General features: G+C 45.6%; 1 protein-coding gene across 1 annotated transcript in view; it reads right to left on the minus strand.

The window, feature by feature from the left end:
- LOC139370069 (forkhead box protein K1-like) overlaps positions 1–17,268 on the minus strand; it is a 31,245-nt gene that overhangs the window by 10,884 nt on the left and 3,093 nt on the right. Inside the window, exons 2-4 of the mRNA XM_071109382.1 lie at positions 16,931–17,143; positions 5,313–5,490; positions 5,087–5,233 (exon numbers count right to left, since the gene is read on the minus strand). Of these exons, the coding sequence (XP_070965483.1) occupies positions 5,087–5,233; positions 5,313–5,490; positions 16,931–17,143 (538 nt within the window). The remainder of the gene's footprint in view (positions 1–5,086; positions 5,234–5,312; positions 5,491–16,930; positions 17,144–17,268) is intronic.

Consider the following 17,268-nt stretch of genomic DNA (forward strand, 5'->3'; position numbering starts at 1 on the left):
AGGGGTAGGTGACGTGTCTAGTTACCTGGTAGTAGGGGTAGGTGACGTGTCTAGTTACCTGGTAGTAGGGGTAGGTGACGTGTCTAGTTACCTGGTAGTAGGGGTAGGTGACGTGTCTAGTTACCTGGTAGTAGGGGTAGGTGACGTGTCTAGTTACCTGGTAGTAGGGGTAGGTGACGTGTCTAGTTACCTGGTAGTAGGGGTAGGTGACGTGTCTAGTTACCTGGTAGTAGGGGTAGGTGACGTGTCTAGTTACCTGGTAGTAGGGGTAGGTGACGTGTCTAGTTACCTGGTAGTAGGGGTAGGTGACGTGTCTAGTTACCTGGTAGTAGGGGTAGGTGACGTGTCTAGTTACCTGGTAGTAGGGGTAGGTGACGTGTCTAGTTACCTGGTAGTAGGGGTAGGTGACGTGTCTAGTTACCTGGTAGTAGGGGTAGGTGACGTGTCTAGTTACCTGGTAGTAGGGGTAGGTGACGTGTCTAGTTACCTGGTAGTAGGGGTAGGTGACGTGTCTAGTTACCTGGTAGTAGGGGTAGGTGACGTGTCTAGTTACCTGGTAGTAGGGGTAGGTGACGTGTCTAGTTACCTGGTAGTAGGGGTAGGTGACGTGTCTAGTTACCTGGTAGTAGGGGTAGGTGACGTGTCTAGTTACCTGGTAGTAGGGGTAGGTGACGTGTCTAGTTACCTGGTAGTAGGGGTAGGTGACGTGTCTAGTTACCTGGTAGTAGGGGTAGGTGACGTGTCTAGTTACCTGGTAGTAGGGGTAGGTGACGTGTCTAGTTACCTGGTAGTAGGGGTAGGTGACGTGTCTAGTTACCTGGTAGTAGGGGTAGGTGACGTGTCTAGTTACCTGGTAGTAGGGGTAGGTGACGTGTCTAGTTACCTGGTAGTAGGGGTAGGTGACGTGTCTAGTTACCTGGTAGTAGGGGTAGGTGACGTGTCTAGTTACCTGGTAGTAGGGGTAGTTGACGTGTCTAGTTACCTGGTAGTAGGGGTAGGTGACGTGTCTAGTTACCTGGTAGTAGGGGTAGGTGACGTGTCTAGTTACCTGGTAGTAGGGGTAGGTGACGTGTCTAGTTACCTGGTAGTAGGGGTAGGTGACGTGTCTAGTTACCTGGTAGTAGGGGTAGGTGACGTGTCTAGTTACCTGGTAGTAGGGGTAGGTGACGTGTCTAGTTACCTGGTAGTAGGGGTAGGTGACGTGTCTAGTTACCTGGTAGTAGGGGTAGGTGACGTGTCTAGTTAAATGGTAGTAGGGGTAGGTGATGTGTCTAGTTACCTGGTAGTAGTGGTAGGTGACGTGTCTAGTTACCTGGTAGGTGACGTGTCTAGTTACCTGGTAGTAGGGGTAGGTGACGTGTCTAGTTACCTGGTAGTAGGGGTAGGTGATGTGTCTAGTTACCTGGTAGTAGGGGTAGGTGACGTGTCTAGTTACCTGGTAGTAGGGGTAGGTGACGTGTCTAGTTACCTGGTAGTAGGGGTAGGTGATGTGTCTAGTTACCTGGTAGTAGGGGTAGGTGACGTGTCTAGTTACCTGGTAGTAGGGGTAGGTGACGTGTCTAGTTACCTGGTAGTAGGGGTAGGTGATGTGTCTAGTTACCTGGTAGTAGGGGTAGGTGACGTGTCTAGTTACCTGGTAGTAGGGGTAGGTGACGTGTCTAGTTACCTGGTAGTAGTGGTAGGTGATGTGTCTAGTTACCTGGTAGGTGATGTGTCTAGTTACCTGGTAGTAGGGGTAGGTGATGTGTCTAGTTACCTGGTAGGTGATGTGTCTAGTTACCTGGTAGTAGGGGTAGGTGATGTGTCTAGTTACCTGGTAGGTGATGTGTCTAGTTACCTGGTAGTAGGGGTAGGTGATGTGTCTAGTTACCTGGTAGTAGGGGTAGGTGATGTGTCTAGTTACCTGGTAGTAGGGGTAGGTGATGTGTCTAGTTACCTGGTAGGTGATGTGTCTAGTTACCTGGTAGTAGGGGTAGGTGACGTGTCTAGTTACCTGGTAGTAGGGGTAGGTGACGTGTCTAGTTACCTGGTAGTAGGGGTAGGTGATGTGTCTAGTTACCTGGTAGTAGGGGTAGGTGACGTGTCTAGTTACCTGGTAGTAGGGGTAGGTGACGTGTCTAGTTACCTGGTAGTAGTGGTAGGTGATGTGTCTAGTTACCTGGTAGGTGATGTGTCTAGTTACCTGGTAGTAGGGGTAGGTGATGTGTCTAGTTACCTGGTAGGTGATGTGTCTAGTTACCTGGTAGTAGGGGTAGGTGATGTGTCTAGTTACCTGGTAGGTGATGTGTCTAGTTACCTGGTAGTAGGGGTAGGTGATGTGTCTAGTTACCTGGTAGTAGGGGTAGGTGATGTGTCTAGTTACCTGGTAGTAGGGGTAGGTGATGTGTCTAGTTACCTGGTAGGTGATGTGTCTAGTTACCTGGTAGTAGGGGTAGGTGATGTGTCTAGTTACCTGGTAGTAGGGGTAGGTGATGTGTCTAGTTACCTGGTAGTAGGGGTAGGTGATGTGTCTAGTTACCTGGTAGTAGGGGTAGGTGACGTGTCTAGTTACCTGGTAGTAGGGGTAGGTGACGTGTCTAGTTACCTGGTAGTAGGGGTAGGTGATGTGTCTAGTTACCTGGTAGTAGGGGTAGGTGACGTGTCTAGTTACCTGGTAGTAGGGGTAGGTGATGTGTCTAGTTACCTGGTAGTAGGGGTAGGTGACGTGTCTAGTTACCTGGTAGTAGGGGTAGGTGACGTGTCTAGTTACCTGGTAGTAGGGGTAGGTGATGTGTCTAGTTACCTGGTAGTAGGGGTAGGTGACGTGTCTAGTTACCTGGTAGTAGGGGTAGGTGACGTGTCTAGTTACCTGGTAGTAGTGGTAGGTGATGTGTCTAGTTACCTGGTAGGTGATGTGTCTAGTTACCTGGTAGTAGGGGTAGGTGATGTGTCTAGTTACCTGGTAGGTGATGTGTCTAGTTACCTGGTAGTAGGGGTAGGTGATGTGTCTAGTTACCTGGTAGGTGATGTGTCTAGTTACCTGGTAGTAGGGGTAGGTGATGTGTCTAGTTACCTGGTAGTAGGGGTAGGTGATGTGTCTAGTTACCTGGTAGTAGGGGTAGGTGATGTGTCTAGTTACCTGGTAGGTGATGTGTCTAGTTACCTGGTAGTAGGGGTAGGTGACGTGTCTAGTTACCTGGTAGTAGGGGTAGGTGACGTGTCTAGTTACCTGGTAGTAGGGGTAGGTGATGTGTCTAGTTACCTGGTAGTAGGGGTAGGTGACGTGTCTAGTTACCTGGTAGTAGGGGTAGGTGACGTGTCTAGTTACCTGGTAGTAGTGGTAGGTGATGTGTCTAGTTACCTGGTAGGTGATGTGTCTTTTTACCTGGTAGTAGGGGTAGGTGATGTGTCTAGTTACCTGGTAGGTGATGTGTCTAGTTACCTGGTAGTAGGGGTAGGTGATGTGTCTAGTTACCTGGTAGGTGATGTGTCTAGTTACCTGGTAGTAGGGGTAGGTGATGTGTCTAGTTACCTGGTAGTAGGGGTAGGTGATGTGTCTAGTTACCTGGTAGTAGGGGTAGGTGATGTGTCTAGTTACCTGGTAGGTGATGTGTCTAGTTACCTGGTAGTAGGGGTAGGTGATGTGTCTAGTTACCTGGTAGTAGGGGTAGGTGATGTGTCTAGTTACCTGGTAGTAGGGGTAGGTGATGTGTCTAGTTACCTGGTAGTAGGGGTAGGTGACGTGTCTAGTTACCTGGTAGTAGGGGTAGGTGACGTGTCTAGTTACCTGGTAGTAGGGGTAGGTGATGTGTCTAGTTACCTGGTAGTAGGGGTAGGTGACGTGTCTAGTTACCTGGTAGTAGGGGTAGGTGATGTGTCTAGTTACCTGGTAGTAGGGGTAGGTGACGTGTCTAGTTACCTGGTAGTAGGGGTAGGTGATGTGTCTAGTTACCTGGTAGTAGGGGTAGGTGATGTGTCTAGTTACCTGGTAGTAGGGGTAGGTGATGTGTCTAGTTACCTGGTAGTAGGGGTAGGTGATGTGTCTAGTTACCTGGTAGTAGGGGTAGGTGACGTGTCTAGTTACCTGGTAGTAGGGGTAGGTGACGTGTCTAGTTACCTGGTAGTAGGGGTAGGTGTGTGTCTAGTTACCTGGTAGTAGGGGTAGGTGACGTGTCTAGTTACCTGGTAGTAGGGGTAGGTGTGTGTCTAGTTACCTGGTAGTAGTGGTAGGGGTAGGTGATGTGTCTAGTTACCTGGTAGGTGACGTGTCTAGTTACCTGGTAGTAGGGGTAGGTGACGTGTCTAGTTACCTGGTAGTAGGGGTAGGTGACGTGTCTAGTTACCTGGTAGTAGGGGTAGGTGACGTGTCTAGTTACCTGGTAGTAGGGGTAGGTGATGTGTCTAGTTACCTGGTAGTAGGGGTAGGTGACGTGTCTAGTTACCTGGTAGTAGGGGTAGGTGACGTGTCTAGTTACCTGGTAGTAGGGGTAGGTGACGTGTCTAGTTACCTGGTAGTAGGGGTAGGTGACGTGTCTAGTTACCTGGTAGTAGGGGTAGGTGACGTGTCTAGTTACCTGGTAGTAGGGGTAGGTGACGTGTCTAGTTACCTGGTAGTAGTGGTAGGTGACGTGTCTAGTTACCTGGTAGTAGTGGTAGGGGTAGGTGACGTGTCTAGTTACCTGGTAGTAGTGGTAGGGGTAGGTGACGTGTCTAGTTACCTGGTAGTAGTGGTAGGGGTAGGTGACGTGTCTAGTCACCTGGTAGTAGGGGTAGGTGACGTGTCTAGTTACCTGGTAGTAGGGGTAGGTGATGTGTCTAGTTACCTGGTAGTAGGGGTAGGTGACGTGTCTAGTTACCTGGTAGTAGGGGTAGGTGACGTGTCTAGTTACCTGGTAGTAGGGGTAGGTGATGTGTCTAGTTACCTGGTAGTAGGGGTAGGTGACGTGTCTAGTTACCTGGTAGTAGGGGTAGGTGACGTGTCTAGTTACCTGGTAGTAGTGGTAGGGGTAGGTGACGTGTCTAGTTACCTGGTAGTAGTGGTAGGGGTAGGTGACGTGTCTAGTTACCTGGTAGTAGTGGTAGGTGACGTGTGTGTGTGTCTAGTTACCTGCCAGCCCTTGTCTGCAGTGCGATAGTAGGGGTAGTGTTTGGTGATGTGTGTGTAGATTCCAGACAGGGTCAGCTGTCTGTCTGGTGCTGAAGAGATGGCCTGGACTATCAACTGGGCGTACGAGTAGGGAGGCTTAGATTCATCCTGGATAAGACAGGAGAGAGGGGTTAATTTATATATATATATATATATAAATAAAACACACACACAGAGTGAAGTATACCTTGGGGCTGTCTCCACCGCCGGACTCTCCGTGTTGCTCGGCAACGCCCCGCTGTTGCTCGGAGACAGCCTTGGCAGCGAACTCCGCAGCCAGCTGGAGGTCAGATGTCACGTTGCGTCCGTAGCGATAACCCGATGACCCCGCACCCCTCGGACTGGCCGGGCACGAGTTAGGAACACTGGAGAGGAGGATGAGAGGGGAGAAGGATGAGAGGGGAGAAGGAGAGGAGAATGAGAAGGAGAGGAGAGAAGGAGAGGAGAATGAGAAGGAGAGGAGAGAAGAATGAGAGGGGAGAAGGATGAGAGGGGAGAAGGAGAGGAGAAGGAGGAGAGAAGGATGAGAGGGGAGGAGGAGAGAAGGATGAGAGGGGAGGAGGAGAGAAGGATGAGAGGGGAGGAGGAGAGGAGAAGGAGGAGAGGAGAGAAGGATGAGAGGGGAGAAGGATGAGAGGGGAGAAGGATGAGAGGGGAGAAGGATGAGAGGGGAGAAGTATGAGAGGGGAGAAGGATGAGAGGGGAGAAGTATGAGAGGGGAGAAGTATGAGAGGGGAGAAGTATGAGAGGGGAGAAGTATGAGAGGGGAGAAGGAGAGGAGAAGGAGGAGAGGAGAGAAGGAGGAGAGAAGGATGAGAGAGGTCCACTCACACAGACAGCATCGTGAAGAAGGCGCAGCAGCGCCTCTTCAACCTCAGGAGGCTGAAGAAATTCGGCTTGTCACCAAAAGCACTCACAAACTTCTACAGATGCACAATCGAGAGCATCCTGGCGGGCTGTATCACCGCCTGGTACGGCAACTGCTCCGCCCTCAACCGTAAGGCTCTCCAGAGGGTAGTGAGGTCTGCACAACGCATCACCGGGGGCAAACTACCTGCCCTCCAGGACACCTACACCACCCGATGTCACAGGAAGGCCATAAAGATCATCAAGGACATCAACCACCCGAGCCACTGCCTGTTCACCCCGCTATCATCCAGAAGGCGAGGTCAGTACAGGTGCATCAAAGCTGGGACCGAGAGACTGAAAAACAGCTTCTATCTCAAGGCCATCAGACTGTTAAACAGCCACCACTAACATTGAGTTGCTGCTGCCAACACACTGACACTGACTCAACTCCAGCCACTTTAATAATGGGAATTGATGGGAAATGATGTAAATATATAACTAGCCACTTTAAACAATGCTACATTATATAATGTTACTTACCCTACATTATTAATCTCATATGCATACGTATATACTGTACTCTATATCATCGACTGCATCCTTATGTAATACATGTATCACTAGCCACTTTAACTATGCCACTTTGTTTACATACTCATCTCATATGTATATACTGTACTCGATACCATCTACTGTATCTTGCCTATGCTGCTCTGTACCATCATTCATTCATATATCCTTATGTACATATTCTTTATCCCCTTACACTGTGTACAAGACAGTAGTTTTGGAATTGTTAGTTAGATTACTTGTTATTACTGCATTGTCGGAACTAGAAGCACAAGCATTTCGCTACACTCGCATTAACATCTGCTAACCATGTGTATGTGACAAATAAAATTTGATTTGAGAGGAGAAGGATGAGAGAGGAGAAAGATGAGAGGGGAGAAGTATGAGAGGGGCGAAGGATGAGAGGGGAGAAGGAGAGGAGAATGAGAAGGAGAGGAGAGAAGGATGAGAGAAGGATGAGGAGAGAAGGATGAGAGAAGGATGATGAGAGAGACAGTAAGATCTAGAATAGGGTAACTCCACCTAAGGGAATTGCGAATACACTCATTTTTTTTAAACTTAAAAATGTATGTCAAGGAGAAACCATCGAGTTCAAAGTTGAACAAACCATACAATCCTAGGACTACTTTAAACCATTTACACGGAACATTTGACAAGAACCCATTACCTGGAACAACTGTGCAGATTTACTGAGCGCCGCCAACCCCTACGCTGTGTTCCAGATTAATTTATTTGGACCTTGGTGATTTGTAACACTGAAAGAGGCCCCTGGGTGTCACCATAACCCACCATATGACAACACCACCATAATATCACCACATGGTGACACCATCACTACTATAACAGAGCTATACTATCACCGCTAAAATAACCTCCCACTGTGCCAATAACACCACCATACTATCACCACTAAAATAACCTCCCACTGTGCCAATAACACCACCATACCATCACCACTAATATAACCTCCCACTGTGCCAATAACACCACTAAAATAACCTCCCACTGTGCCAATAACACCACTAAAATAACCTCCCACTGTGCCAATAACACCACCATACTATCACCACTAATATAACCTCCCACTGTGCCAATAACACCACCATACTATCACCACTAAAATAACATCCCACTGTGCCAATAACACCACCATACCATCACCACTAATATAACCTCCCACTGTGCCAATAACACCACCATACTATCACCACTAATATAACCTCCCACTGTGCCAATAACACCACTAAAATAACCTCCCACTGTGCCAATAACACCACTAAAATAACCTCCCACTGTGCCAATAACACCACCATACCATCACCACTAATATAACCTCCCACTGTGCCAATAACACCACCATACTATCACCACTAAAATAACCTCCCACTGTGCCAATAACACCACCATACTATCACCGCTAAAATAACCTCCCACTGTGCCAATAACACCACCATACCATCACCACTAATATAACCTCCCACTGTGCCAATAACACCACTAAAATAACCTCCCACTGTGTCAATAACACCACCATACTATCACCACTAAAATAACCTCCCACTGTGCCAATAACACCACCATACCATCACCACTAATATAACCTCCCACTGTGCCAATAACACCACTAAAATAACCTCCCACTGTGTCAATAACACCACCATACTATCCCCACTAAAATAACCTCCCACTGTGCCAATAACACCACCATACCATCACCACTAATATAACCTCCCACTGTGCCAATAACACCACCATACCATCACCACTAATATAACCTCCCACTGTGCCAATAACACCACCATACTATGACCACTAAAATAACCTCCCACTGTGCCAATAACACCACCATACTATCACCGCTAAAATAACCTCCCACTGTGCCAATAACACCACTAAAATAACCTCCCACTGTGCCAATAACACCACTAATATAACCTCCCACTGTGCCAATAACACCACCATACTATAACCACTAAAATAACCTCCCACTGTGCCAATAACACCACTAATATAACCTCCCACTGTGCCAATAACACCACCATACCATCACCACTAATATAACCTCCCACTGTGCCAATAACACCACCATACCATCACCACTAATATAACCTCCCACTGTGCCAATAACACCACCATACTATGACCACTAATATAACCTCCCACTGTGCCAATAACACCACCATACTATCACCACTAAAATAACCTCCCACTGTGCCAATAACACCACTAAAATAACCTCCCACTGTGCCAATAACACCACTAAAATAACCTCCCACTGTGCCAATAACACCACTAAAATAACCTCCCACTGTGCCAATAACACCACTAAAATAACCTCCCACTGTGCCAATAACACCACTAAAATAACCTCCCACTGTGCCAATAACACCACTAAAATAACCTCCCACTGTGTCAATAACACCACCATACTATCACCACTAAAATAGGGGTAGGTGATGTGTCTAGACGAACGCCACACACCTCTGATCCCATGTATTAGATACCATCTCCTCCTGCTGTCTGATCCCATGTATTAGATACCATCTCCTGCTGTCTGATCCCATGTATTAGATACCATCTCCTGCTGTCTGATCCCATGTATTAGATACCATCTCCTGCTGCTGTCTGATCCCATGTATTAGATACCATCTCCTGCTGTCTGATCCCATGTATTAGATACCATCTCCTGCTGCTGTCTGATACCATGTAATAGATACCATCCCCTGCTGCTGTCTGATCCCATGTATTAGATACCATCTCCTGCTGTCTGATCCCATGTATTAGATACCATCTCCTCCTGCTGTCTGATCCCATGTATTAGATACCATCTCCTGCTGCTGTCTGATCCCATGTATTAGATACCATCTCCTGCTGCTGTCTGATCCCATGTATTAGATACCATCTCCTGCTGTCTGATCCCATGTATTAGAAACCATCTCCTGCTGTCTGATCCCATGTATTAGATACCATCTCCTGCTGCTGTCTGATCCCATGTATTAGATACCATCTCCCGCTGTCTGATCCCATGTATTAGATACCATCTCCTGCTGTCTGATCCCATGTATTAGATACCATCTCCTGCTGTCTGATCCCATGTATTAGATACCATCTCCTCCTGCTGTCTGATCCCATGTATTAGATACCATCTCCTGCTGTCTGATCCCATGTATTAGATACCATCTCCTGCTGCTGTCTGATCCCATGTATTAGATACCATCTCCTGCTGCTGTCTGATCCCATGTATTAGATACCATCTCCTGCTGCTGTCTGATCCCATGTATTAGATACTATCTCCTCCTGCTGTCTGATCCCATGTATTAGATACCATCTCCTCCTGCTGCTGTCTGATCCCATGTATTAGATACCATCTCCTCCTGCTGCTGTCTGATCCCATGTATTAGATACCATCTCCTCCTGCTGCTGTCTGATCCCATGTATTAGAAACCATCTCCTGCTGTCTGATCCCATGTATTAGATACCATCTCCTGCTGTCTGATCCCATGTATTAGAAACCATCTCCTGCTGTCTGATCCCATGTATTAGATACCATCTCCTGCTGTCTGATCCCATGTATTAGATACCATCTCCTCCTGCTGCTGTCTGATCCCATGTATTAGATACCATCTCCTGCTGCTGTCTGATCCCATGTATTAGATACCATCTCCTGCTGTCTGATCCCATGTATTAGAAACCATCTCCTGCTGTCTGATCCCATGTATTAGATACCATCTCCTGCTGCTGTCTGATCCCATGTATTAGATACCATCTCCCGCTGTCTGATCCCATGTATTAGATACCATCTCCTGCTGTCTGATCCCATGTATTAGATACCATCTCCTGCTGTCTGATCCCATGTATTAGATACCATCTCCTCCTGCTGTCTGATCCCATGTATTAGATACCATCTCCTGCTGTCTGATCCCATGTATTAGATACCATCTCCTGCTGTCTGATCCCATGTATTAGATACCATCTCCTGCTGTCTGATCCCATGTATTAGATACCATCTCCTGCTGCTGTCTGATCCCATGTATTAGATACCATCTCCTGCTGTCTGATCCCATGTATTAGATACCATCTCCTGCTGCTGTCTGATCCCATGTATTAGATACCATCTCCTGCTGCTGTCTGATCCCATGTATTAGATACCATCTCCTGCTGCTGTCTGATCCCATGTATTAGATACCATCTCCTGCTGCTGCTGTCTGATCCCATGTATTAGATACCATCTCCTCCTGCTGCTGTCTGATCCCATGTATTAGATACCATCTCCTGCTGCTGTCTGATCCCATGTATTAGATACCATCTCCTGCTGCTGCTGTCTGATCCCATGTATTAGATACCATCTCCTGCTGCTGTCTGATCCCATGTATTAGATACCATCTCCTGCTGTCTGATCCCATGTATTAGATACCATCTCCTGCTGCTGCTGTCTGATCCCATGTATTAGATACCATCTCCTGCTGCTGCTGTCTGATCCCATGTATTAGATACCATCTCCTCCTCCTGCTGTCTGATCCCATGTATTAGATACCATCTCCTGCTGCTGCTGTCTGATCCCATGTATTAGATACCATCTCCTGCTGCTGCTGTCTGATCCCATGTATTAGATACCATCTCCTCCTCCTGCTGTCTGATCCCATGTATTAGATACCATCTCCTGCTGCTGCTGTCTGATCCCATGTATTAGATACCATCTCCTCCTCCTGCTGTCTGATCCCATGTATTAGATACCATCTCCTCCTCCTGCTGTCTGATCCCATGTATTAGATACCATCTCCTGCTGCTGCTGTCTGATCCCATGTATTAGATACCATCTCCTCCTCCTGCTGTCTGATCCCATGTATTAGATACCATCTCCTGCTGCTGCTGTCTGATCCCATGTATTAGATACCATCTCCTCCTGCTGCTGTCTGATCCCATGTATTAGATACCATCTCCTGCTGCTGCTGTCTGATCCCATGTATTAGATACCATCTCCTGCTGCTGCTGTCTGATCCCATGTATTAGATACCATCTCCTCCTCCTGCTGTCTGATCCCATGTATTAGATACCATCTCCTGCTGCTGCTGTCTGATCCCATGTATTAGATACCATCTCCTGCTGCTGCTGTCTGATCCCATGTATTAGATACCATCTCCTGCTGCTGCTGTCTGATCCCATGTATTAGATACCATCTCCTGCTGCTGCTGTCTGATCCCATGTATTAGATACCATCTCCTCCTCCTGCTGTCTGATCCCATGTATTAGATACCATCTCCTGCTGCTGCTGTCTGATCCCATGTATTAGATACCATCTCCTCCTCCTGCTGTCTGATCCCATGTATTAGATACCATCTCCTCCTCCTGCTGTCTGATCCCATGTATTAGATACCATCTCCTGCTGCTGCTGTCTGATCCCATGTATTAGATACCATCTCCTCCTCCTGCTGTCTGATCCCATGTATTAGATACCATCTCCTGCTGCTGCTGTCTGATCCCATGTATTAGATACCATCTCCTCCTCCTGCTGTCTGATCCCATGTATTAGATACCATCTCCTGCTGCTGCTGTCTGATCCCATGTATTAGATACCATCTCCTGCTGCTGCTGTCTGATCCCATGTATTAGATACCATCTCCTCCTCCTGCTGTCTGATCCCATGTATTAGATACCATCTCCTGCTGCTGCTGTCTGATCCCATGTATTAGATACCATCTCCTGCTGCTGCTGTCTGATCCCATGTATTAGATACCATCTCCTGCTGCTGCTGTCTGATCCCATGTATTAGATACCATCTCCTGCTGCTGCTGTCTGATCCCATGTATTAGATACCATCCTATATAATAATATAATAACGGTGCAGCGACGCTCCCCATCCAACCTGACAGAACTTGAGAGGATCTGCAGAGAAAAATGGGAGAAATTTCCCCAAATACAGATGTGCCAAGCTTGTAGCGTCAAACCCAAGAAGACTCGATGCTGTAATCGCTGCCGAAGGTGCTTCAACAAAGTACTGAGGAAAGGGTCTGAATACTTATGTAAAATGTGATATATATATATATATATATGTATATTTTTGCAAACATTTCTAAAAACCTATTTTCCCTTTGTCATTATGGGGTACTGTGATGTCATTATGGGGTATTGTGATGTCATTATGGGGTATTGTGATGTCATTATGGGGTATTGTGATGTCATTATGGGGTACTGTGATGTCATTATGGGGTATTGTGTGTAGATTGATGAGGGGGGGACGATATAATCCAATTTAGAATAAGGCTGTAACGTTAACAAAAGGTGTAAAAAGTCAAGTGGTTTGAATACTTTCTGAAGGCACTGTATATCCTTACGTTACAGTGGAAGATCCCAAGACCACACACACACAGGCCCCTCCTCTGGGCAGCAAAGTAAACACTGGTTTCCAGGGGAGAGTGTGTGTGTGTGTTTGTTTTGGCTCAGATGCTGTAGTGCGTCTGCAGGTGGTTCAAACAAAAGAAGAGGAAGGAGAGATGAGGAAGAAGAGTGAAAGACGTATGAAAGGAGAGAGAAAGAAAATAGACAGGAAAAGTTAGATTTAAAAAACGTTCAAACTCAAATTAAACTGTACAACTATAAAACTATAATCAAAACAACCGTAGAACTATAATCAAACAACCGTAGAACTATAATCAAACAACCGTAGAACTAGCTGGAGCTATAATCAAACAACCGTAGAACTAGCTGGAGCTATAATCAAACAACCGTAGAATTAGCTGGAGCTATAATCAAACAACCGTAGAACTATAAATCAAACAACCGTAGAACTAGCTGGAGCTATAATCAAACAACCGTAGAACTAGCTGGAGCTATAATCAAACAACCGTAGAACTATAAATCAAACAACCGTAGAACTATAAATCAAACAGCCGTAGAGCTATAATCAAACAACCGTAGAACTAGCTGGAGCTATAATCAAACAACCGTAGAACTAGCTGGAGCTATAATCAAACAACCGTAGAACTAGCTGGAACTATAATCAAACAACCGTAGAACTATAAATCAAACAACCGTAGAACTATAATCAAACAGCCGTAGAGCTATAATCAAACAACCGTAGAGCTATAATCAAACAACCGTAGAGCTATAATCAAACAACCGTAGAACTATAATCAAACAACCGTAGAACTATAATCAAACAACCGTAGAACTATAATCAAACAACCGTAGAACTATAATCAAACAACCGTAGAACTAGCTGGAGCTATAATCAAACAACCGTAGAACTAGCTGGAACTATAATCAAACAACCGTAGAACTAACTGGAACTATAATCAATACAACCGTAGAACTATAATCAAACAACCGTAGAACTAACTGGAGCTATAATTAAACAACTGTAGAACTAACTGGAGCTATAATCAAACAACCGTAGAACTAGCTGGAGCTATAATCAAACAACCGTAGAACTATAATCAAACAACCGTAGAACTAACTGGAGCTATAATCAAACAACCGTAGAACTAGCTGGAGCTATAATCAAACAACCGTAGAACTATAAATCAAACAACCGTAGAACTAACTGGAACTATAATCAATACAACCGTAGAACTATAATCAAACAACCGTAGAACTAGCTGGAGCTATAATCAAACAACCGTAGAACTAGCTGGAGCTATAATCAAACAACCGTAGAACTATAAATCAAACAACCGTAGAACTAACTGGAGCTATAATCAAACAACCGTAGAACTAGCTGGAGCTATAATCAAACAACCGTAGAACTATAAATCAAACAACCGTAGAACTAACTGGAACTATAATCAATACAACCGTAGAACTATAATCAAACAACCGTAGAACTAGCTGGAGCTATAATCAAACAACCGTAGAACTAGCTGGAGCTATAATCAAACAACCGTAGAACTATAAATCAAACAACCGTAGAACTAACTGGAGCTATAATCAAACAACCGTAGAACTATAAATCAAACAACCGTAGAACTAACTGGAACTATAATCAATACAACCGTAGAACTATAATCAAACAACCGTAGAACTAGCTGGAGCTATAATCAAACAACCGTAGAACTAGCTGGAGCTATAATCAAACAACCGTAGAACTATAATCAAACAACCGTAGAACTAACTGGAGCTATAATCAAACAACCGTAGAACTAACTGGAGCTATAATCAAACAACCGTAGAACTATAAATCAAACAACCGTAGAACTAACTGGAGCTATAATCAAACAACCGTAGAACTAGCTGGAGCTATAATCAAACAACCGTAGAGCTAGCTGGAGCTATAGAACTATAATCAAACAACCGTAGAGCTAGCTGGAGCTATAATCAAACAACCGTAGAACTAACTGGAGCTATAATCAAACAACCGTAGAACTATAATCAAACAACCGTACAACTAGATGGAGCTATAATCAAACAACCGTAGAACTATAAATCAAACAACCGTAGAACTAACTGGAAAAGTACAATGGTACAACTCTAGAACTATGCAAATAGGCGTACAACTCTAGAACTATGCAAATAGGCGTACAACTCTAGAACTATGCAAATAGGTGTACAACTCTAGAACTATGCAAATAGGCGTACAACTCTAGAACTATGCAAATAGGCGTACAACTCTAGAACTATGCAAATAGGCGTACAACTCTAGAACTATGCAAATAGGCGTACAACTCTAGAACTATGCAAATAGGCGTACAACTCTAGAACTATGCAAATAGGCGTACAACTCTAGAACTATGCAAATAGGCGTACAACTCTAGAACTATGCAAATAGGCGTACAACTCTAGAACTATGCAAATAGGCGTACAACTCTAGAACTATGCAAATAGGCGTACAACTCTAGAACTATGCAAATAGGCGTACAACTCTAGAACTATGCAAATAGGCGTACAACTCTAGAACTATGCAAATAGGCGTACAACTCTAGAACTATGCAAATAGGCGTACAACTCTAGAACTATGCAAATAGGCGTACAACTCTAGAACTATGCAAATAGGCGTACAACTCTAGAACTATGCAAATAGGCGTACAACTCTAGAACTATGCAAATAGGCGTACAACTATAGAACCTCCAAACGACACAACTGTAGAACTAGAGAAATAGATAGTTGTAATTAACAGGGAGGTAACCCCTGTCATTAACCTCTCACAACCTTTTCTTCACTCATGTATTCTTTAATAAATCAGTCTTTTTTCAGCACCTTACTTGTGCTACAAACGACAACACTCCACCCCCTCCTCTCCCTACACATCCCTCCTCTTCTCCGTCTTTCTCCCCCCCCCCCCCCCCCAACAGTGTCAGCACGAGAACTGCCAAGGAGAGGGGGAGGTTTGGGTAGAATATAAACACACACAGTATAAACTTGTCCAACTAGATCAGTGGCTCGTATTACCATGTGAAGGCCCAATGTTTTTGTTTTGGAAGTGTGTGTGTGTGTGTGTGTGTGTGTGTGTGTGTGTGTGTGTGTTAGTGTACGTGTACGTGTATGTACGTATATGTGTTAGTGTGTTAATTGTTGTGGGGGGGGGGTAGCAAGCCTGAAAAAGGTCACAGTGTGATAGGAGCGAGGGAAGGGGTGTGTGTGTGTATGGGGTAGAGTGTGTGAGTGAGTGTGTGTGTGTGCGGGAGTGTGTGTGTGTGTGTATGGGGGAGAGTGTGTGAGTGTGTATGGGGGAGTGAGTGTGTGTGAGTGAGTGGGGCCTAAGGGGGAGCTCTGAAAAGGAAACCAGTGAGTGGAGAGCAGGAGAAAAAAACACAAGCCTAGGCAAAAAAAAAAAAAAAAAAAAAAAACCTGGGGTTGGACCAATCAGGAGCCTGCTAGCGGCTGCCGTGCCATATATGGCTTGTGTACACATACTATGACACCGGATGGCCCACGTGGTGCAGGACAACACACACACCACCAGGGGGAGACAGACACACAGGGAATGTGCTAGAATACTTCCTCTTTCCAGGTTTTTTAAAATTCTGACTCAAAGTATTGGGCGAGTGTTTTCAGGCGCCTATGTCCAAACAGTAAAGAAGATAATAATAATAATAATAATAATAATAATAATAAAAGGATAGAATTTTTCAAAACGGATAAATGTTTTTATTGTAAAATTAAAATGACTAAAACCCAGATATAAAAGTACGTAGAAAAGATAAGAGCTATATCTTGAAATAAAAGACAGAGCTATATCTTGAAATAAAAGATAGAGCTATATCTTGAAATAAAAGATAGAGCTATATCTTGAAATAAGATCATGTTGTTAGACACTAGACAAATAAGGGACAATCTGAAATTCCCCTGAATGATGATGTCATGGCACGAGCCTCCACTAAAGCCAATTCAGAGATTCTGAACGTGTGTGTGTGTGTGTGTGTGAGCAGGCATGTGTTGGTGTGTCTCCTCACCTGAGGGTCCCTGTCGGAGAGGGCAGCGGGCTGACCAGGTGTCGCAGGTCCTCGTGGTGCATTGTGGGAATGCTGATCTTGAGGGGGGAGATGTGTGGGAGGAGGGTGAGGCGGGGCGGGGGAGACCGCTGCTCCTCCTCTCTCGACTCCTCCCCAGACAACAGAGAGGAGAACTGGATTTTGATCACTGTACTGGGGAACCTGAACACACATCTAGGAGGAGGAGAGGGAAGAGGAGGAGAGGGAAGAGGAGGAGAGGGAAGAGGAGGAGAGGGGGAAAGGGAAGAGGAGAGGAGGAAAGGGAAGAGGAGATCGGGAGGAAGACGGACGGAGGTGTT

The sequence above is a fragment of the Oncorhynchus clarkii genome, chromosome 17, assembly GCF_045791955.1.
Source record: "Oncorhynchus clarkii lewisi isolate Uvic-CL-2024 chromosome 17, UVic_Ocla_1.0, whole genome shotgun sequence".
Taxonomy (NCBI): Eukaryota; Metazoa; Chordata; class Actinopteri; order Salmoniformes; family Salmonidae; genus Oncorhynchus; species Oncorhynchus clarkii.